At 48.2% G+C, this 21,905-nt stretch overlaps 1 protein-coding gene across 4 annotated transcripts in view; it reads left to right on the top strand.

Annotated features, from left to right (window-relative positions):
* Positions 1-248: 248 nt before the first annotated feature.
* The window catches only part of Casp7 (caspase 7), a 36,446-nt gene continuing 14,789 nt past the window's right edge, over positions 249-21,905 (top strand). The window contains exons 1-3 of one of the 4 annotated variants that reach the window (XM_041661328.1): positions 249-469; positions 8,437-8,546; positions 16,599-16,733. In XM_041661328.1, the coding sequence (XP_041517262.1) occupies positions 8,437-8,546; positions 16,599-16,733 (245 nt within the window). In that variant the 5' untranslated portion in view covers positions 249-469. Of the gene's footprint in view, positions 470-907; positions 994-8,436; positions 8,547-16,598; positions 16,734-21,905 lie in introns of those variants that run through there. The other 3 variants (XM_041661325.1, XM_041661326.1, XM_041661327.1) reach the window with 3 other exon arrangements.

The following is a 21,905-nucleotide window of genomic DNA, read 5'->3' as shown; positions in this document are numbered from 1 at the left end:
CTGAGGAGAGGACTTGGAAGCCCAGGGTGTGTGTGTGTGTGTGTGTGTGTGTGTGTGTGTGTGTGTGTGTGTGTCTCGTGTGCGCGCACGTTGGAGGTGACATGAAGGAGGACCTGTGGAAACGCTGCTTCCTCATAGTGCCTGGAACAGGGCAGCACACACGAATGATTTTGGTGCAATATCCATGCAAGCCAGTTAGGAGGCGGAGACTTGCTTAAAGACAAAGTTACTGCCCTTAGCGTCCCCTCCCAAGCAACTTCTGAAAAGACACCTGACCAAGCTACAGTTGGTGCACGGTATCCTGTAGAGCTGATTGCGTTAAAGGGAAATTGACGAAACAGGAGCCCCGCCATTGAGGGGACGTCAAATCTTTGGGTCAATCTGCACTTCGACCATCTGCGCTTCGTCAGGGACTGCGCGGCAGCGGGATCCTTGACTTCAACCGGTTTGCAAACTCGCGCGCTCCTGGGTGAGTGCTGGGAACTTTGCATAAGTAGAGCAGGTGGGAGGGGAGAGGGAATGGCTCCAACTCGCTGGGCCCCTCTCCTGGGGGGCTTTGCGGAGAACTGGACCATGCACACAGTTTTTCTGAGCACGCGGCAGATTTGCGGAAGGTATTCTCTGGGGATCACTTTTCTGACGGGCAGCTCCTTAGAGTCCGCTGCTGGCCAGTTCTGTAGAGAGAACTCTGCCGGCTCTCTTCGTGCCGCGGAGAGGGTTGCCCGAACCTCACAGAGCGAACCCAAACCAGGCGGCGAGCCGAGGGAGCCTGCGCGCCCGGGCCCGGAAAGGGCTTTCCCGTGGTGGGCGCGCTCTCCCGCGCGTGGCCCGCTTTCCCCGAGTGGTGCGCACAGCCCCGCCCGGCCCGCTTCTGCCCCTCCCGCTCCTCCCCCTCGAGCTCCTGGACTTTTACTTTCGCTTTCCGTAAAGCTGTCCTAGGCCCTCCCCAGGATCGGACGCAGCCGTGGGCTCCCGCCGGCCACCGTGGGAACGGTAACTTGGGCCCCCGTCGTGGCTTTCCCACCCCTCTTCCGCTAGCTTCCAACACCCGTGCGTCCCGGCCCGGGTTCCTCTCCCTCCCTCCCGTAAGCTCGCAGAGCGTGGCGTCTAGGCAGGCTGGCGCTGAGGCTGGGGCTCTGCACGCCCCTCCATCGTTGGCTTTCCTCAGCTTGGTTCTCCCTGGGCTTCCTAGCCGGGGGTTTCGCCACATCCGGTTCCATCCCGGATGTAATGGGGAAGGAAGAACTGGTGTAGGGCAGTAGAGACTGTCTTGCTTGGCCTCGGGAGGACTACCTGGTCAGACCGGCAGGGCTGCTTAAGCGCCTGCCTCTTCTGTTCAGTGAGAATCTTGGGCGGTCCTGGCTGACTTGTGCTCAGGGAAGGAGGGAGTTAGAGCACACAGGTCTGACACTGAGCAGTGGGGCTCTAGGGGACACCCGACGTTTACCCCTTGGGCTTTGCGGTTTATGGGGAAGGAAGTTTGCTTGTAGATGTACGTGATGTTCCTGAAGTACTTTTCGAGACCTTATCTTGAACTGGATTTACTGTGAGGCCCGGATTTTCTGTTTACAGCCTTATTCTTCCTTCAGAGTTTGGCCAACCTGACCTTACACCCCCCTCCATACTGTTAAGGCCTAACTTTATAATCTGCCACCGTGCAGCCTTAGGCAGGATGTGGGCAAAAAGTCTGGTTACCTCGCCAGGTGAACCTCTGGTGACACTGGTGTGGAGGGTGGCAGCTCTGGACTTGGAGCACTTAGGGAAGAATGTATCCGGGCAGGGGGTTTGTATGATGTGACTGTGCTCGGGAAAGAAGCCTGTTTCCTCAGTTTCCTGACCCACCTCCGCGTGTCCAGTCTGCTTTCTGCTGCTGGGATAAACACCATGACCAAAAGCAGCTTAGGTAGGAAAAGGTGTATTTCATCTGACTGTTCCTGGTCACAGTTCGTTGGTGAGGATATCTGGGTGGGAACCTGGAGGCGGGAAACTGCTTACTCATTCAGCTAGCTTTCTTACACAGTCCAGACCCAGACCCAGCAGCCTAGGGATGGTGCCACCCACAGTGGACTGGGCCTTCCAGGCAAGACAGACCCCTCCCCCGCCCCACACACACACCGAGATGGCCCCTGGCCAGTCTAATCTGGGCTGCTCCTGAAGAGAGATTTCCTTTTCCTGGTGACTCTAGATAGGTCACATTGACAATAAAAAGCTAGCCAGCAGCACATTTGGGTCTGGGAGAGCACTTAGGGCAGATGGCATCCCAGCAACCAAAGGGCTTGCAAGTAGGAGCTACCACGTCGTAAGACAGGAATTTGGAGTAGCTGGGGAGTGGCCGGACGTATTCTTTTTTAAAGCATTTCATTTGTATTTTTTAATAATAAAGCTTGCCTGAAGATCAGAGAGTAAAACAACCCTGCTGGTCAGCCTTACAGAGCAGGCAGTGGTAACACACACCTTTAATCCTAGTAGCCATGCTAGTTTGCCATAGAAACCGGGTGGTGCATGCCTTTAATCCCAGTGGTGCACACCTTTATTCCCAGCCCTAGAGAGGATTATAAAACAGGAGGAGACAGTTCTCAGACACAGACTCATTCTGAGATTCCTGGAGGCAGGATCGCCATTTCAGGCTGAGGTCTAGGTAAGAGCCAGTGGCTGCCTGTGTTGCTTTTTGGATCTTCAGCTTGAACCCCAATATCTGTCACTGAGCTTTTATTAATTGTGCTTCAAGCAACCTCTTGAGAACTAACACGGGGTCCCATAAGAGCATCCATGAGTAGTGAGTGCCCTGGTGGCTTCCTGCTGGATCCCATCTCTTAAGTCTCACCATCTTTAAGCATTGTGTAGGGGACAAGCCTCACACCGCAGGAGCTGCTGAGGGACCAACTACACCCAAACCGTAACAACAAACATCACACATTTTAAGTTGTTTAAAGAGATCTTTGTCTCTTGACAGTGGGCGAGCAATGTCCCTGTGGTGATTGCTCTTTGCAGCCCCTGAAAAGGGGACAGGTACACAAAAGTAAGGCTAGGACACCCCTCGGGCATAGAACCAAGGTGGGATGGCTTTCTGGGAGGGCCTGAGGGTCAGACCAGGAGTCAAAATCAAGAGCTGGCCTCACCATGGGAATAAAGAAGCTACTGAGTACTTAGCCTTACAGATCAAGAGTCAGGTCCACTGCTGCTGACGTAGGTTGTCAGCGGAGAGGCTGAAGACTTAGATTCCTCCCTTTAAGATGTGTTTTAGCTCATGGTTTTGGGCATCTTGGCGTCTGGTCTGCTTGCCCTGTTGCTATGGGCCTGTGGCAGGGCAGAGCATCCTGCCATCGAGAGTGCGCGATGGGGTAAAGTTGGTCACTCCCTGGCAGCCAAGGAAATGCTTTAGGTCTTGTCTTAGTCAGTGTTCTGTGGCTGTGAGAAGACCGTGCTGCAGCCAAGGAAAGCATTTAATTGGGGCCCTGCTTATAGTTCAGAGGTGTAGTCCATTGTCATCATGGGTGGTCAGACATGTGCTGGAGAGGTAGCTGAGAGTTCTACATCTGGACAGCAGGCAGCAGGAAGAGAGTGAGACACTGGGCCTGGCTTGAGTACTCAAAACCTCAAAGTCCATGCCCATTGACATACTTCCTCCAAGAAGGCCACACCCACTCTAACAAGACCACACCTAATTATACCACTCCCTCTGAGCCTGTGGGGGTCATTTTCATTCAAACCACCACAGGCCTCCAACAGAAAGTGGTGTAGGCATCACGAAGAAGACATGGCAGAAGGGAGTCTCCGGCTGAATCCAATTAGTGCTGACCGTTTGCACATGGGTGTGAGGCCACAGTCAGGGTACCTAAGGAAAACTGACTCCCCTGTCTAGCAGTCAGTAGCTTCTCAGCTAGGAGTGGGTCCCTTCTTATGTCTTCAAGCCTGAGTTTCTCAGCTTTCTGTTGTTCGTGGTCAGCTTACTCTCCACTCCGGAGGCTCCAGCCCATGGTTAACTGGGCCTGTGGCTCTGAGACCTGTGCCTATATAACACATCCTGACACAGATTGGTCAGTTTTCCCTCAGTGACCAATACCTCAGAGGACAGCTTAAAGAGAGCCTCCCTTTAGAGCAGTGGTTCTCAGTCTTCCTAATGCTGTGATCCTTTAATATAGTCTCTCATGTGGTGACCCCCCCCCAAACATACGATTATTTCGTTGCTACTTCACAACTGTAATTTTGCTACTGTTATGAGTCATAGTGTAAACATCTGAGGTTGTGACTCACAGGTGGAGAACCACTGCTTTAGAGTGGTTTTTGTCCCTTGGTTCAGAAGGCTCAGTCCACATGAGGCGGAGCACATGGAACAGGATTGCTACTTCAGTAAAGCTGCTCTCTTTGAGGCAGCCGGAAAGTAAGGAGAAGGTGACAGGGAGGGTCCATGCACACTCTACCCTTTAAAGAAACAGTCCCAGTGATCTAGTTCCTCCAGCAAGGCTCCACCTCCGGAAGCTTCCATCTCCCCACCAGCTGAGGACCAAGCCCTCATTCAACACATGAGTCTTGGAGGGAGCATTCCATTTTGAAGTCATAACAGTGGGGTATTCGCTTCATGGCTTTAAAAAGGAAGAGGAAGTGGGTGGGTCTCTGTTTCCCCTGAGGACCCATGAGTGACTGGAGGGCTTCTCCTGGGGCCTCACTTTGGGATGTAGGGCGTCCTGGCAGTAGTGCTGGGGAGCTTTGGGGGAGGGGACACACCAGATCCAAACCAACCACGTCTTGTGCAATTTTTTTTTACTGAGTTAGTGTTTACTATTCAGTCTCGTGGCTTCCTTCTTCTGTGTTTCAGGTGTTAGCATTTTGACAGATAATACATTTTCTTCACCCTTCCATTGCTGTTAAAATGTCTTGTTTTGCTCTATCCTTCTAGGGAGGGAACAGAAACTGCCCTCTTAGGTTCTCTGCTATGTACACCTGAGAATTTGATCTCTTGGTGCTGGATCCCCATAGACACCTACACTTTCAGGCTGTATTCTGGTCTGTGGGGAGTGGCCAAAGTTGTTACTTCTAGGGCAGGATGAGAGCTGGAACCTACTCTTCTGTAGTCACAAGGACATTCTCTCTCTCTCTCTCTCTCTCTCTCTCTCTCTCTCTCTCTCTCTCTCTTTCTCCTTCTCCCTTCCATACTCCTCCCTATGTGGGATTCCCCTCTGTATGATGTGAATACCATTGGTTAATAAAGAAACTGTCTTGGGCCTGCACAGGGAATAGAGGTAGGTGGGGAAAAAATGCTGGGAGAAAGGAGACAGAGTCAGGGGAAGCCATGAAGCTGCTTCCAGAGACAGATGCACTGAAACTTTGCTGGTAGGCCATGACCTCGTGGTGATGCATAGATTAATGGGTTAAATTAATATGTAAGAGTTAGCCAATAAGATGCTAGAGCTAATGGGCCAAGCAGTGATTTAAATAATACAGTTTCTGTGTGATTATTTCTGGAGTCTGGGCGGCCAGGAAACAAACAAGCTGCCTCTCCTTCAACACCTCCCTCTTTCTCTGTTTTTATGGATCTTAGGTTTAACCTTTAAGATTAAATTTGGCAAAAGAGTCAAGGCTTAAACCCATATTGAGGATAGTCTTTTTCTGGTAGGTCTTAACAAAGATTTGACTGGTTTATTTTGAAGATATTCAAGCACGTGCCTTGCTGAAGACTGTAAGCTTTAAGTGTCGTGAAGACGGACCGGAAACTGCTGGGTGTCTCTCGAATGTCCGGCCTCTGCTTATCTCCTCTGATGGCATAATCTCTTAAGAAACATTTGGTGTCCTGATCTGAAAGATCTGTGTCCTGACCAGAAAGCCATTGGTCACTGTAGTGGGGAGGCTTGTGATGTGCAGAGTGAGACAGTTGGTGTCCATCTGATTTCTGTTGGCCACCGTGGTTGTGTCCATGATTCTTTCTGACTCAGTTCCTCCTCCACTGCCCACAAGCCAAGCCTCTCCTCTCATCCTCTCTTCTCCCTCTCTTCCCTTCCCTCCCTTTTCTCTCTGTCTGTCTCCTCCTGTCTCTCTTATTTTCTGGAAAGTAACTTCCCAATGACACTTCAGAGCTAGACTCCACAGAGCTGTTGCTTGGCCTCTCTGACACCCTCTCTAGGCTGGATTCCATCTCCAGATGCCATTCATTGTCACATCCTGGGACTCAAGGTGTTCTATAAAACCAATGTAACCTGCTTCTTTATGTAAACGCCTTCTTTTCCAACCAGGTGAATACATCCATAGGCCAGCCCTGATGGTCTGAGACCAGATAAAATCTGCAGTTTGCCGGTTTTCTTGGCTCACTGAAGGCGAGCCCCTGATCTTTTCACGCAGAATGAAACAGGATTTGGTTTGTGAATAAGGATTCCAATATGGGCGCTCCTTGGACCAGCTGCATCTGTTTAGCTAGTTCTCTTCCCATGGGGGTGTTCATTTCTTCCAGCCCTTCCACCCAATTAATATTTATTTCATAAGCACCGTCTGTGTACCAGACGCCTCGGCCACAATGAGTTTATATTGTTCTGTGGGAGCCAAGCAATTAACACAAACAAATGACAAACACGAGAGCCAAGTAGGCAGTGAGCATGGGGTAAACAGCCAGGTAGTAAATATTTTTGTGTCTGCTCAAAGAAGCAGAACAGGCAGAGAATGAGTAGGACTTACTCATGTAAACAAGCAAGCCAGTCTCCTGACACCTGCCCTAGGTGGTGAGGGGCCTTGAGATCCAGGGAGATGAGAGAAAAGCTGAACTTTTAAATAGTGAGAATCACCTGAAGATGTGTGTGTGTGTGTGTGTGTGTGTGTGTGTGTGTGTGTGTGTGCTGTGTATGTGTGTACGTGTGCATGTGTGTGTGTATGTACTGTGTATGTGTGCATGTGTGAATATCAGCCAAAGGTCAACCTCAGGTGTCATTCGTCAGGAGTCTACCTGTCTTTCTTTTTCACTTTTTTGCAGACAGGGTCTTCTCTCATTGGCCTGGAACTACTGATCCAGCTAAGCCACATGCCTGCATCCCTGGGCCTGGGGTTCCAAGTGCATGCCGCTCTGCTGGGCTCAATCACGTCCTCCCTCTGCACCCTGCCCCTGAGCTGTCTCCTTAGGCCTCTTCAAGAGTCTTTTTAAAAAATAATTTACTTTTATTTTACATTCATTGGTGTTTTGCCTACATGCACATCTGTGTGAGGACTGTGGTTTCCCTGAAATAGTTACAGACAGTTTGAGCTGCCGTGTGGGTGCTGGGAATTGAACCTGGGTACTCTGGAAGAGCAGCCGTGCTCTCCACTGATGAACCATCCCTCCAGCCGCGTGAAGATTCTGGAGCAGGAAACCTGTTTGATGGAAAGCCGCTTGGGTTGACCGTGGAAAGCCACCTACAGTGAAGTTTGACATCCTGTGGCCTGCCAGGATTTTGGGGGCCTTTCTGATTGTTACAAACTGTGACAGGCTTTACACAGTTTGCTGTACACCCCAGATGTTTAGCAGAGCCATGGGTGCTGGAGTGGAAGTTCCGAGGTCAAGGGCTCTGGGTACTCAGCCACCGGGAGGAGGCCTGCCTGCTGTGTAGTTGGTACTGGTGTTTTTACTACATTGCTGCATTGATGGCACAAGAACTGTAAAGCCTAAACATGCAAGACTGCCCACTGCTAGGTTTCATTCATTAAGAACTGTGCCACCTAGAGTGCCATTTGAAAACACCAAAAACCAGAGAGTGACAGTTGACAGAGTGCCTGCTGCTCATGTGTAAAGACCTAAATTCTGTTGATGGGGAGGCCACTTGTTTGTTTCCCAGCCCACCGGCAGTTCAGACCTGAAATAATCACACAGAAACTGTATTATTTAAATCACTGCTTAGCCCATTAGCTCTCGCTTTTTATTGGCCAGCTCTTACATCTTAATTTAACCCATTTCCATCAATTCGTGCATCACCACGAAGTCATGGCCTCCCAGTAAAGTTTTAGCCCATCTATCTCCAGCAGAGGCTCTATGGCTTTTCCCTGACTCTGCCTCCTTTCTGTCAGCATTCAGTTTAGTTTTCCCCTCCTAGCTCTGTTCCCCTATAGCTCTATTATAGGCCCAAAGCAGTTCCTTATTAACCAGTGATATTCACTGTATACAGAGGGGGAATCCCACATCAAAATTCAGTTCCTGAAACCCACAAAGAAAGTCAGGAGCCGTGGTACACACTTCTAAGCCCAGCACTTGGGAGACAGAGGATGGTGGATCTTTGGGGTTCACTGGCCAGCCAGCCTGCCCTAACAGGGGAGACCCAGGCCAGTGCGGGAGATGTCTCAGAAAACAAGGGGGACAGTGCCTAGGGAATGACCTGTGGCTTCCACATGCACAGGCACACACACGTGTTCACTTGCACACACACGAGCGCACACATCACAAAGCCTTTTGACATCTATTTCTCTGATTTGATTTTTTCCTCCTAGATGGCAGATGACCAGAACTGTGTTGCAGAACTGGAAAATGAAGATTCTTCCAGTGAAGACTCAGTTGATGCTAAGCCAGACCGTACCAACATCATCTCATCAATTATGCGGTATGTTTTCTTCGTTGCTGTGCCCATCACCCCTCAGCCATGTGGGCCTAATTCACACCTGCCGTCTCCACCTACATATGGGGAGGGGGCATTCAGCAAAGGAGGTTTGTGCTTACGTGTGTGTGCGCGCATGGAAGTGGTCTGCATAGTAGGGACTCTGTCGGTTAGGCAGGTGCTTTGGGGGCTTCCTGCTCAGCAGCCGAGTGTTCGAGGGATAATTCCCGTGATGAACGGCTGCTCTTGGGAGTCCTGCAGGGCGAGGTGGGGGCTGCCAATGTTAGTTGGGGAGGAGCATGACTAAAGGGCAGAATTCGGGTTCTAGGAACAGCAGGTACCAGAATGACCGCCTCCCTGGGTGAAACTGGTTCCACCCGTGCTCAGGGCCCTGGCTTTCTTGAGTCTACGTCTGGCATGTCTGAGTAATCACATCTTCATTTGATATTGATATTAATTACACTTAATCCATGGATATTCTAGGAGGCAATATGCCCCCCACCCCCCACCCCAGCTGCCCTAATTAAGAACTGGATTACCCACTCACCTTCCCTGTAAGGCTGGAAAGATTCTCAGGGCCGGGTTTGGGGGGAGAAACCTCCTTTGCTCCAAATGCCTGGATGGGACTTTGGCCCCAAAGTTAAGGCCTTCGCATCCTTTTGCTCTCTTGCATTTTGGCCACTAGATGGCAGAACCGCATTGTTCTATTTCCCTGTCAGTGGCCCTGAATTAACTGAACTGCCCTTTACTTAAAGTTTATATATTAAAATGTTTTTCTGTATTTCTGATTATTGAAAAACATTTATGAAACACATAAAAACACAAAAAGAAAAACACAAAATATAGTTTTAAGACTTATAAAGCATGGCTCTTAAGCTCTCCAGAAGAAATCAGTATGACGATCTACATTAAATATGGACCACAGTGACTGCTAAGTGGCTAGAGCCAACCAGCTGCCGTCTGTGTGAGTCGTGTAGTCTCTGAGGGCCATGAGTTAAGTTTTTGTAAAATGCTTGGGCATAGCCACAGAAAATAGAATCTTAATTGCTGAGCTGTGGGCTAGGAGCTAGGACAGGCTGGGGAAGGACAGAGGAACTGAGATTTTAGTTTTCAGGGAATCGCCAGGGGGCGCTGGAGGCCAGGCAAGATGGAAATGGTCAGGCCATGGCAGTGACAGGGTCTACTTGGAAAAGTATGGAAGCCCCTGGAGAGGCCTGAGTACTGAAAGTCTCAGGCGGTCCAGACCTTAGAGCAGCCTCATATCCTGGAAAACATTGTTTTCCCGCATGTCACCTGCAAAGTCCAAAGCTTGCCCGAGGCCCACATGAGGCAGAGTTCAACAGAACACAGCCAAGTAGCTAACAGACTGCACACCGAGTCAGTCCCCTAGGCTTCTCCGGGCCTCACGTGTCCCTGACGAGGCCCCTGTGCCCGTCTAGCTCCCTGTGGAAGAGGGCAGGGGCAGAAGCTGCCTCGGAAACTCCCTTTTCTGCAGGATCAAGTCACATGGCTTTCAGCCTTCATCCCCCGCGGAGTATTTAATAATACCACCTGGTTATAATGCTTTTTTCCAGCCTGGAGTTTGGGTTTCTCTACTAGTATGTGTTATATAGAAACAGCTCCCTATTTTAAAATGTGTTCCTTGTGTAATTATAAGAAAGATCACTCAGGGGAAAAGGAGGGAAGTTCAGAGGGAACGATGCTTGGGAGTTAATAGACAAAAAAAGAAAACGCCAAACTGCGTCCAAAGATGTCCCAGAGACTGCTGAATCAAGCTGGGGCACCCACTGACCCAAAGAGGCCAGGAATGAGCACCCTAAAAGATAGGAACATTAAATTATATCCACAGCTTAAAAACCTTTCCATTGAGCTCCAGAATACTGGGTACCTGCATTCAAGTTTTGCTTTAAGGTAGTAACAATTGGGTGCTGAACTGGCAGCTCAAAGATCTCATGCAACTGCTGGCGGAGGTTCGGTGGAATCGATAGCCTGGTCTCCTACTCACTGACTGAGGGACATGAAAACTGTGCGGTCACCTTAGTCCCCATTTCTTCTTATCCTTCCTACTCACTGGATTGAGAATTTAATAAGGCAACGCAACTTCTTAAATTCCCAAACGTACCTGGTGAGGAAGTAATAGTAGACTCTAGAAGGAAACTTCCTGATGGGGTGATTTGTCTATGGACAAGGAAAACAAGATCATTGTCGCCCAGCAGGACTACAGTGGAGACACAGGTCTAACCTGGGGTGCAATGCCTCCAGCCAGACATCAGATACAGGTCTAACCTGGGGTGCAATGCCTCCAGCCAGACGTCACGTGCCACCCACAGCTGCCGACCACACCGGTCCCCCCACAGCACAGCAAATGGTTTTTTCATGCTCATTGCTCTTTCTCTGTGTCCCCAGCTAAGGGACAGTGTGTGGACAGCTGCTGCAGTGGGGCAGGCAATGACCCACTAGAAAAGGGATCCAAGGGCACCTTTCAGGAGCCCTGAGCCACAAAGTGCTGGGTCCTAGAGTCCAGAGTATGGGGCTATAGCTCCTACGCATGCGGCGCTCACCCAGGGACTTTAGCTTCGCGCTCATCTGTGGGAGACAATATAAGGAAATAGGAAAAGGAAGTATAAATAATCAGGTTTCATATTGCCTTCGTCTGTTCCCTTTGACTATCACAGAATGCCTGGGATGGGGTAATTCGTACAGAGCAGGTTTCTTTAGGTCCATGGTCAAGGGATAGGAAGGCCAAGCACAGGATGCCGGCATCACCCTCCTGTGTAAGGGCCTTGTGCCGCTCCCACAGTCAGACCCTAGAGAACTGCGTTGTCACCTCTGGAAGGTCCTTCCACCTGTTAATAACATGGACACGTGTGTCTGGGCAGGAACAGGACACATCCACATGGGGATGGAAACTTACACACCACTAATCAGAGAAAGGACAACCCGTCCCCTCTGAAATAAATGAATGTAGTACCGCATGGCTGAACCCCACACTCGCCAGCATCTGCCTAGCAGGGTCCTGGTAGGGAGTGTGTGCGTTGCCCAGCGGGAAGTGAAAAGTGTAGATTAGGAGGTCAGGATTGGAGGCTGGAGTCACAGCGCAGCACAGGAAGGCATTTCCTGTCGACCCAGAGGACTGGCGTCAGATGCCATGAGCCCCACGTGGTGGAAGGAGAGAACTTGTAAGTTGGTCTCTGGCCTACACACACACACACACACACACACACACACACACACACACACGAGGTGGGGGGGGAGGGCTGAAGATGGCGAGTCCTCCTGAACCCGGGCTCCTGCAGTCCTCTGCCCACCTCTGCTGTCTTCTGCTCCACTTACCTGTGCTATTTGAAGAGAACCCTGTGTATTTATTTCTTCCCTGAATGATTTGTTCCCCTTAAATCTTTTGATAATTTACTGTCGGTGGTCTGTCTTCCCATCCTTTAGTCAGAGAGAGACAGGCGGAGACTCACGTTTGGAGAAAAGGGAGGTGTTCTTCCCTTCGTACTCTTGGAAGCTCACCTTGCTACCTTGCATCTGTATTTTGCAAAGTGAGAGAAAGTTGTAAAGAGCTGATTGTCTTGTTCACAGCTCAGGAGGGCAGGGAGCCACAGGGACAATGTGACCACCACCCTCAACTGGTCCCCAGGCCGTGTTTGCAGCCCTGGGCCAAGCCCTGGGGAAGCTGTGCCTTTGGGTCCTTATACGTCTGCCTTTTCCCAGTTGCGTTTGAAAGGCTGACACTGGGATGCTGATGGCTTCTGGACCACTCCCTCATGCGAGGCCATGGCCACCTGCCTCCTCTGAAATTGAAGGGACTTTGTAAAGCCCTGGAAGTGTCTGTTAATTCTAACCTCCCCTGACTTCCTTTAGAAGGAAAATCCAACCTTGTGAGCCTGGACTGTTGGGTTCCCCTGGAGCTCACCTCCTACTCTTGCACATTTACAACCCTATCTAGTTTTGCAGACTGTGTTGTTCCCAGCCTGTTGTAGACTGGTGCCGGGGTGGGCATGCTGTCGTGCGTGTGTGAACACGCTTGCGCGGGCATGCTTTAGTCTGTTGACACTCGGCCCTTTGTTCAGCCATTCGCATCCGCATCGTACTCAGTTTTCATTCTGGAAGATGGTCTGCTGGCTGCATGTTCGTGAAAGTCTGGGTCCCCCCAACATGTATCCCACTCTTTGGATTCAGTACTTGTCACTCTGTCCATAGGGAGTTGTCCCCGGGATGGGGTGGGGGCCTCAGTGTGGAGGCTGGCCATTTTTGCCTGTCAGCAGAGAAGCCAGAGGCCAGTGTGACCTTCCCAGCCCCAGCTTGAATGTCCTATGGAAAACTCCAGCTGCTGATTCAGTCCCGGGCCCTCAGGGCTTTAGCCTGTGCCAGGCTCCTGTCGCCAGCTGAACTCCAAGCATGTTGAGTTTTTACTACTACCGAGAAGGCGGCAGCTCACTCCCGGTAGTCTCACAGGGAACCCTGGTGCTGCTGCAGAGGGGACAGCTTCCTGACGGGGATACCAGGTACCTCTCTGCTCCCCCCTTTCGGCACTCTGGCCTGCCTCTACTGTGGTGTGGAAAAGACTGTGGGGATGCCCTCTGTTGGAATTTTCAAACCATGAATGAATCATCCCCAAAATATTTAGACAAAGCGGTAACAAAAGCCAGAGCCCCAGTTCCAAATACAACAGCAGCAGGGAGCTCTCTGTGCCTGGTGCTGTGTTTACCGTGTGCCGAGGGACGTCTGCAGGACTGGGCGACTGCCCGATTCAGGGAAGCACTTTAGAAAATAGATAGGCAGGGGTTTGTGTGCTTATATTTCCTTCCAAATGTAGAAAGGCATAATTCACATTTTGAGCAGCTCAGGGGATGTGTAAGAGGATAAAACCTGTATTTATCTACTCCAGTGATGGGGAAAATTATACTGGCACCCAGAGTGGATTGTAAAAGTCCGCTGTGCTCTGAGGTTTCTCGATCCCTAGTCGAGCAAGCAGAATACTGTTTGGATCCCATAATGTCATCTGGTAATAGTTGCTAAAGCTCCTCCATGCAGCCCTTTTATAGAAGTAACCTGCAGGGGTTGTGTTGTCTTTTCTTTTCTTTTTTTTAACTCATGGAAATGACTGAGTTGGCCTCACACTGGAATCTGACACAGTGAGAAATGGCTTTCTGCTTGAGAAGCCTGGATAATCCGGTGGCTTCCCGGTAATCAGTGCCAGTGTTATCTGCTCCTGGAAGACCACTGGGGCTATCTGGGGTCTGTGTTAGCACCAAGATGGAAGGCTGGTTAGGCAGCTGTGAGTGTGTGTGTGTGCATGTGCGTGTGTGTGTGCATGTGCGTGTGTGCACGTGTGTGTGCGCATGCACGTGCATGCGTGTGTGTGCGTGTGTCCCGTGTGATTTGTCCATCCCAGGGCATCTCAGCATGTCCTTTGGCACACTGTAGTCGTTGTACCAGGATCTTGTCTGCTGTGATCTCGATTGTCTGGCCAAAGTACAGTGATTTAGTGCCCAGATTTGTTTTGATTTTTTTTTTAATCTGCAGCCAATTGTGGAACACTCAAGCTTTTAAGAGGATTTAGGACTTTTGATTCTCTAGTCTGTTTTATCCTGGATTTTGTACTTAAATATGACAGCCTCCAAACAAGAATCCTGTGTTTCCTGGGAAGGGGGGAGGTGTCTTCTGCACGTAAAAAGAGCCAAGATAAAGGTTAGACTTTAGCAGCAGAGAATTAAAAAAGGTGAAGGAAAAGGTGGAAAGGATGTGGGGGTGGGTGGGCATGGGTGTGATAGGCCTGGAATGGGAAGTGATAAAAGCTGACTTAGAAAATTCTCAGCCAGCGACCTACCGCCTCAGCGTTGGGTAAAGTGCCTGCTGCTCAAGCCTGGGGACCTGAGTTTGAGTCCCCAGCACCTGTGTAAATCTGGGTCTAGAAAAAAGAAAACCAGCTGGGCAGTAGCGACTCTCACTTTTGATCCCAGCACTTGTGAAGCAGAGGCAGGTGGATCTCTGTGAGTTCCAGGACAGCCTTGTCTACAGAGTGAGTTCTAGGACAGGCAGAGCTACACAGAGAAACCCTTAAAAGACCCCAGGTTTGGGGAAACTCTTACTCAAGTATTGGGTTAACACGACCTCCCCCCCCACCCCCAGTAACTCACAGGAGACTGTCCTTGCTGCAATCACCCGAGGTTTATTGACAGGACAGGAACCAGTGCACTGGGGCCGAGACTCATAACCCACTCGGGAGGAGTTGGCCTTCAGTAACTGGGAGAAGGGGTTTTTAAGGGAAGAAACCACAACCCAGTAATCCAAAGGAGGGCGTCATTGAAAATTCCTAAAATACCAGTGATAATCACAAGGGGGTAACTCCCTGTTTCTCAAGATTATAATCTAACTTTATCTTCAGCTAGTTCCTGAAACAGAGTCATTGAACCTAGATTTTTGGCTAGATTTTTCCTGCTAGAGGGGTCTGGATTTATCCAGGTTTTTCATCTCCCCACTTCTTCTAGTACCTAGTTCTAATCATAGAACTAAATTTCAGTATCTTCTTGACCTTGTAAAGCGCTATATTGGTGGCATAACATCAAAATCTGAACAGCACTTATTTTTCTTTAATGAAGGTAATTAGTTTATTTAATATACATGGACCTATAATCAGTAGCAGAAGCAAAATTAGGAATGGTCCCATTAAGGAAGATATCAGAGTAATCATCCAAGGAGATCTATTAAACCAGCTCTCAAACCCTCCCTGATGTGCTTCTCTGTCTCTTTGTCTTTTGTCTAACCTTTCTCTAAGTTTACTCATGGAGTCTTTAATTACTCCTGAATGGTCCACATAGAAACAACATTTCTCTCTGAGAGTAGTGTATAATCCTCTGTCTTTTAAGAATAACATATCTGATGGAAGACGGTCATTGGTTAAAAAAATAAAGAAACTGCTTGGCTGGCCCTCATAGGTTAGAACACAGGTGGGTGGAGTAAACAGAACAGAATGCTGGGAGGAAGAGGAAGTGAGCTCAGAGACTCGACAGCTCTCCTCTCGGAAGCAGACGCCTCAGAGAGACACCATGCTCCCATCTCCAGGGCGGATGCGAGAGCTCTTCTCTCTGAGGCACACGCGATGAAGCTCCGACCCAGGATGGACATAGGCTAGAATCTTCCCAGTAAGACCAGTGCTCATAGATTATTAGAGATGGGTTGATCCGGATATCAGAATTAGCCAGTAAGGGCTAGAGCTAAAGGGCCAAGCAGTGTTTAAATGAATACAGTTTGTGTGTTGTTATTTCGGGCATAAGCTAGCAGGCGGCCGGGGTGCTGGGGACGCAGCCCCGCCGCTCAAATTACTACACATATCTAATGCCCTTCTATTCTGTAAGACCGCTTCTGAGAGGGAAGTCAATGACTCTTCAAGTTTGGAAATAGATTGTTCTAGAGCCCTCAAATCTTCATCCATGGCTATTCTTAATTCATTAAAGTACTGAGGGGCCCGTATTAGGGCAGCGGTACCTGTCCCAACACCGGCAGCTACCCCAAGGCCCAGGATTACTGCTAGTGTCGGAGAAATAGGTTCTTGTCGAAAGCGAGTTTGGTGCTTGTCAAACTCATCTTTAAGCATGTTAGCTGGATGATAAAAGACCCTAGGTACCAGTTGTACAAGCACACAGTAGTCTTTGGTATCATTAAAGACCGATGTCGACACGCAAGGTGTCAGGCCTGTGTTACAAGCCCACTGTTTATCTAAACCAGGAACCAAGTACCTGGTGTCAGGAGTCTTAGGGCTCTTAAGAGTCTCATTACACAAACGTTTGTAGACAGCCGGTGGACTTCCCACACTTGACCCTATACCTGTAACCTCAGTAAGAGTCAGCCTATAATTTGTCCCCCAAACACAAACATCCCGACTGGTGGTGTTGTTAAAAGCCCCGGATACTGCAGTTCGTCAAGAGTATCAATATGACCCTTTCCAACGAGGCTCAAGATTCCCAACTCGATGCCGCCAGACAAAAACGTCGTCCTCTACTTGGTACTGATGCAGCACGTGTGAGTCTTCAGCGTATATGCTTCTTTTAGTTGTTTCCAGATCTGGCGTCTCACCATTCCAAGGGCCTTTAGGCGGGCAAATAAAGGTCTTCAGCCACGAAACTGCTGCCGTCCGTATACCAGCTCGGACTCTTGGGCCAAAGCTGATCCTTCAGAACATTTCAGGTACCAGCTTCTTCTGCCAAAATGTCAGCGCAGTGATGGGTAGGTGAGGTGTCATCAGTCTCAGGCAGTAGGGTAGCGGGATTCAGGACAGCAGGACAGCAGGGGGGCGAAGGTCACTGGTTCAGTCAACAAAAGGCTTTAATCACCCTACAGCCTGGTTTGAGTAAACCTGATCTTGGCCTTCAACTTTGTTAATAAGTCTCTTTCTAATAAAGGGACACTCAGGGATAACCACGAAGGAATGAGTCACTTGTCCTCTCCCCAAATCTACAATTCGTAAGGTGGTCCACAGATACTGTTTCTGTCCAGTTGCTCCAGTTACTATAGTCTTTGTATTCTATAGCTTCCCCAATGGTTGTTTCAGCACAGAGGGCTCAACCCCTATGTCCACTAGAAAATCCATAGGGGTTCCCTCCACAGTCAGGGTTACCCTAGGCACAGGGGAGGGCATCCGAGCCCAGTCCCCTCTAATCATCTTCTAGGGCCAGTACCTAATAGGCCCTTCCTTTCTTCTTTGGGCATTCTCTTGCCCAATATCCTTTTTCTTTGCAATAAGCACATTGGCCTTTGTCTAAGGGGTGCCTCTGCCTGTCTTCACTCATCTTTGGTCTTCTGTTACCCAGGTTCTATCTGTCTAGGTCCTGTCTTCCCTTTCTCTCCTACCACTGCGGCCAAAATTCTATCAAATTTCTTTCTTGTCTATGATCCCTTTGGTTCTCTCTTTTTTCTGCCTCCCACCTCTCTCTCTCTCTCTCTCTCTCTCTCTCTCTCTCTCTCTCTTATATATATAAAATTTTTCTTCCTCAGTCTCTCGCTTATGAAACACTTTCTCTGGCTCCTTAACCAAATCCTGCAAGATATAATCCTGCAACCCTTTTAACTGCTGTAACTTTTCTTAATATCTGATGCTGACTGTCCTATGAAGGCCATAGCTACCGCTGACCCTCAGAGGTTGGGTCAAAGGGAATATAACGCCTGTAAGCCTCCTTTAGCACTCAAGAAACACAGATGGTAGTTCAACCAGCCCTGAAAAACCTCTCTTACCTTGGCCAAATTAGTGGGGCATCTTGCGGCCCCTCAAAGATCTGTCATGAGAGCCCTGTGGTGATGGACTATCAGCTGTTCCCTCCTTGCTTTAAGTTTGACTTTGAAAACATACACAGGGAACTAGATAAGGCCCATTTCTGTATATACATATTTTTTTTTACCAGAATCTCTTTTCTGTCTTAAACAACATACCAAAAGTTTCTCTTGCTTTTTAGACAACATACCTCCCTCAGCTCACCTCAAGTGCCTAGCTGGCCCACAGGTGACCAGGGTGCTCACCCAGCCAAACTGGAGGTGCTAGGCAGTTAGCCCGAGTCCTGACTTCATAGGTCTACCCTCAGCCAAGTGCTATAAAGAGCGCAGGAGTTCAGGACCAGCCAAGGGAACAACACATGGAGATAAGAGTCCAGAGAGGGAGGTTAGGTGGGGGAGGAGAGAGAGAGAAATGCATTTTCCCTCTAGCAGGGCAGACGGTGACTCTGTAATTGAGGTCAGGTGATGTGTGAAGCACACACTAAAACAGATGAGACCCAGAACGGTGGGTAGAAGAGGGGTTGGTAACCCTAATGACATGAAGGAGCTATGGTGTTGACAGAGGTTTCTGTCCTTCCCTGTCCTGCAGCTGTTCAGTCCCAAAGAAACACACAGAGGCCTACATTCATTATAAACTGGTTGGCCTATTAGCTCAGGCTTCTTATTAATTAGTTCTTAGATCTTAAATTGGCCCATTATTCTTGTCTGTGTTAGCCATGTGACTTGGTACCTTTGTCAGTGAGGTGTTCTCATCTTGCTTCCTCTGTGTCTGGGTGACAACTGCAAACTGAGCCTTTCCTCTTCCCAGAATTCTCCTGTTCTGGTTTCCCCACCTACACTTCCTACCTGACTACTGGCCAATCAGCATTTTATTAAAATACAAGTGACAAATCTTTACAAAGTACAAAACTGTTGTCCCACAGCACCCCCCCCCTTTTTCCAAAACAAGAACTCTGAATCAGATCTCCTTTGTTTAGCTTTTTTTTCCTGGACATTATCCATAACAACTTGCAACCAACATTCTAAACAAAAACAAACATCCATAATCCATTTTTGGGGGGAATGTGGGTGTAGTTTTCCAGGCTAGTTCCTGCTGATTGGGGGCACTGATAATCTTATGGGGACTTAAAGAAAATTTAATATTATGATGAAGTCCTGACTGGAGTATTCTGTGAGGCTTGATCATCTCAGCCAGCAGCCTTGCATCTGTTGTGGATGTAGAACTCAGACATCTGGGCCATCCACTCCTATTGGAGATTTCTCAGGTGGTCTTCCTAGATCAAACCTCATTTTTTTTAACCCAGAATGAATCCACAGCCTCTCATTTTCTGTAGAAACAAAAGCAAAACCTCTTCTCTAAAGTAACATATTTTTTGACTTAAATTTTGAAGTCAAGCCATTTTTTAAATATATATGTTGAATTAATCCAGCAGTATTTGTAATCAAATGTCTTTTAGCAGCTTTTGTTCTTTCCTCAGCCATCAAACAATTCAAAAACTACACAATAACATACAGTATCCAGACTCTGTATATTTTCCATCTTTATGTGGCTTTATTTTAAACTTTCTTTTATTTTTGATTTTAATTTTTAGCTTTTTGAGACAGGTTTTCTCTGTGTATCTTTGGCTGTCCTGGAACTCACTCTGTAGACCAGGCTGTCCTTGAACTCACAGAAATCTGCCTGCCTCTGCCTACCAAGTGTTGGGATTAAAGGTGTGTGCCACCACACCCAACTTCTCTCTCTCTCTCTCTCTCTCTCTCTCTCTCTCTCTCTCTCTCTCTCTTTTAAGGACTTTATCCTTTTTCTTTTCTCTCCCAAACCTACATATATTTTTAAACACACTGTAAACCATTTAGAGGCTTTCTTCATTCCATTCTTTGAATCTATCTTTACTGTATCTCACCTTTTCTGACCACATGAGTCTTTAATTTGCTAACTGATATGGCTAGGAATAAAGCTATGGCTTTGACAACTGGATCCATCCCATTCCTTAGCTTTCTAAGAGTCTAGCCTCATGGCAGAGGTTCTGATTGGAGTCATGTTTATTGCTACAACTCCATGGTGTTTCAAAGTCCCTGCTACCAAGAAGCATGCTATTGGCTATTCATCAACACCATTTAAGTGTTTGGTGGTGGGGCCTCTTAAAAGAGCTGCAAGGTTTTTACAGCTAATGCCAAATCAGGAAGCCTCTCTTAAATGAGACATGCTTACCTCTAGCAAACAGAGTCCACCTGAGAAAATGCTGCTACCAAGAAGCCGTGCTTAACTCTGTTCTTTTGCATCTAGAATTGCTTCTCAAACACTCTCATGTTTTAAGTGAATTTAGCTGTCTACGTTGGCATCATTTGTTGACTGAGGTTTCTGTCCAGCCCACTTCCGAAGGCCCGAGACCCAGAATGGTGGGTAGAAGAGGGGTTGGCAGCCCTACTGACATGAAGGAGCTATGGCACCGTGATGTGCCCGGCAGAGGAAAGACCAATGGCAAGGAAGGGCCTGTGGTAGGCACAGGCTGGACAAGTTCGTGGTTTTCTAGAGTGGTATGATTGGGAGAAAGAAAGAGTGAGGTAGGATGTGGCTCGACCATTCACGTGATGGTGGCCAGAATATTGGCATCTTTCTCAGCAGCAGGAACCCATGGGATAGCTCTAAGCAGGGAAAAAATGGATTTTTCTTTTGTTTGTTCTTAGTTGTTTAAAACTCACTTGGAAGAAGAGTGCAGGAGAGCACTCTAGAGGCCAGTAAGGAGCAAGGCGTCTGATTGGGATACGCTGTGCCCTGAGCCTTCGGGGTCCTGCCTGAGCCAGTGGCCGGATGTCAGTAATTCTGTGTGCAGAAGCAGGTGGGCCTGAGCCCACTATGGCTTTCGTGGTTCTTGCTGTGCTCTGAGAGTATTGTGAGCTCACTGCAGACCTGAGCATGAATGAGAGCACTAAACAGAATCTGCAGCCAGAAATGAAAACACAGGGCCCTTTGGGAAACCTGGAATGGAGTTTCGTGCTGCCTGTTGAGACCTGATTCATCCTTTTAAGTTATCTTTTTGTTTTTATTTATGTGTATGTATGTGTCTGTGTAATTGTGCATGTGTACCGGTGCCTGTGTAGTCCAGAAGAGGGCATCAGATCCCTGGAAAGGAAGTTACAGATGATTGTGAGCTACCTGACTTAGGTATTGGGGACCAAAGTTGGGTCCTCGAGAAGAGCAAGTACCCTTAATTACTGATCATCTCTACAGCCTCCTGGTCATTATTTGCTAAATATATTTTTATTTCCTAAATCCATTTATATTTAGCAAATTTGAAGAAAGTACTGTATTATCTATTCTACCTTAGTGAGTTCAAAGTTTTCTACCTAAACCACTTTTTAAAAATGTGTTTTAAATATTTTTTTTATTTTATTTATTTATTTTTTTTTTTTGGTTTTTCGAGACAGGGTTTCTCTGTGGTTTTGGAGCCTGTCCTGGAACTAGCTCTTGTAGACCAGGCTGGTCTCGAACTCACAGAGATCCGCCTGCCTCTGCCTCCCAAGTGCTGAGATTAAAGGCGTGCGCCACCACCGCCCGGCCTTTTTTTTTTAATATTTATTTATTTATTTATTTATTATGTATACAATATTCTGTCTGTGTGTGTCTGCAGACCAGAAAAGGGCAGCAGACCTCGTTACAGATGATTGTGAGCCACCATGTGGTTGCTGGGAATTGAACTCATGACCTTTGGAAGAGCAGGCAATGCTCTTAACCACTGAGCCGTTTCTCCAGCCCTATTTTAAATCTTAAAACATTTTCTTAGATAAACAACTTAAGCGTTTATGTTTCTCAGCCTTATAAACTTTGTATCTCTTATGTAAGTTGCTTTTCTGAATTTAGTAACAAGGAAAATACAGCTATAACTGTCTAATCTTCAATCCTATCAAAGATCTGAGAAGAATATCGTACTAGCTGAGTAAATAGGAAGTGCAGAGCAAGCAACGTCCAAAACAGTAGAAATGACAGAAACATCTGGCTGCCTGGACAGTCACCCAAGGCTCCTCTGCAATGTTGGGGCTTCCATCTTCAGCCTAGAATATACAACAGACTTTTCTGTGAGGCAGGAATTG

Source organism: Microtus oregoni, unplaced genomic scaffold, assembly GCF_018167655.1.
Source record: "Microtus oregoni isolate MIOR12 unplaced genomic scaffold, Mior012 000012F_ref0000307, whole genome shotgun sequence".
Taxonomy (NCBI): domain Eukaryota; kingdom Metazoa; phylum Chordata; class Mammalia; order Rodentia; family Cricetidae; genus Microtus; species Microtus oregoni.
The sequence above is the reverse complement of the archived record's forward strand: the minus strand, read 5'-3'. Positions and strand labels throughout refer to the sequence as shown.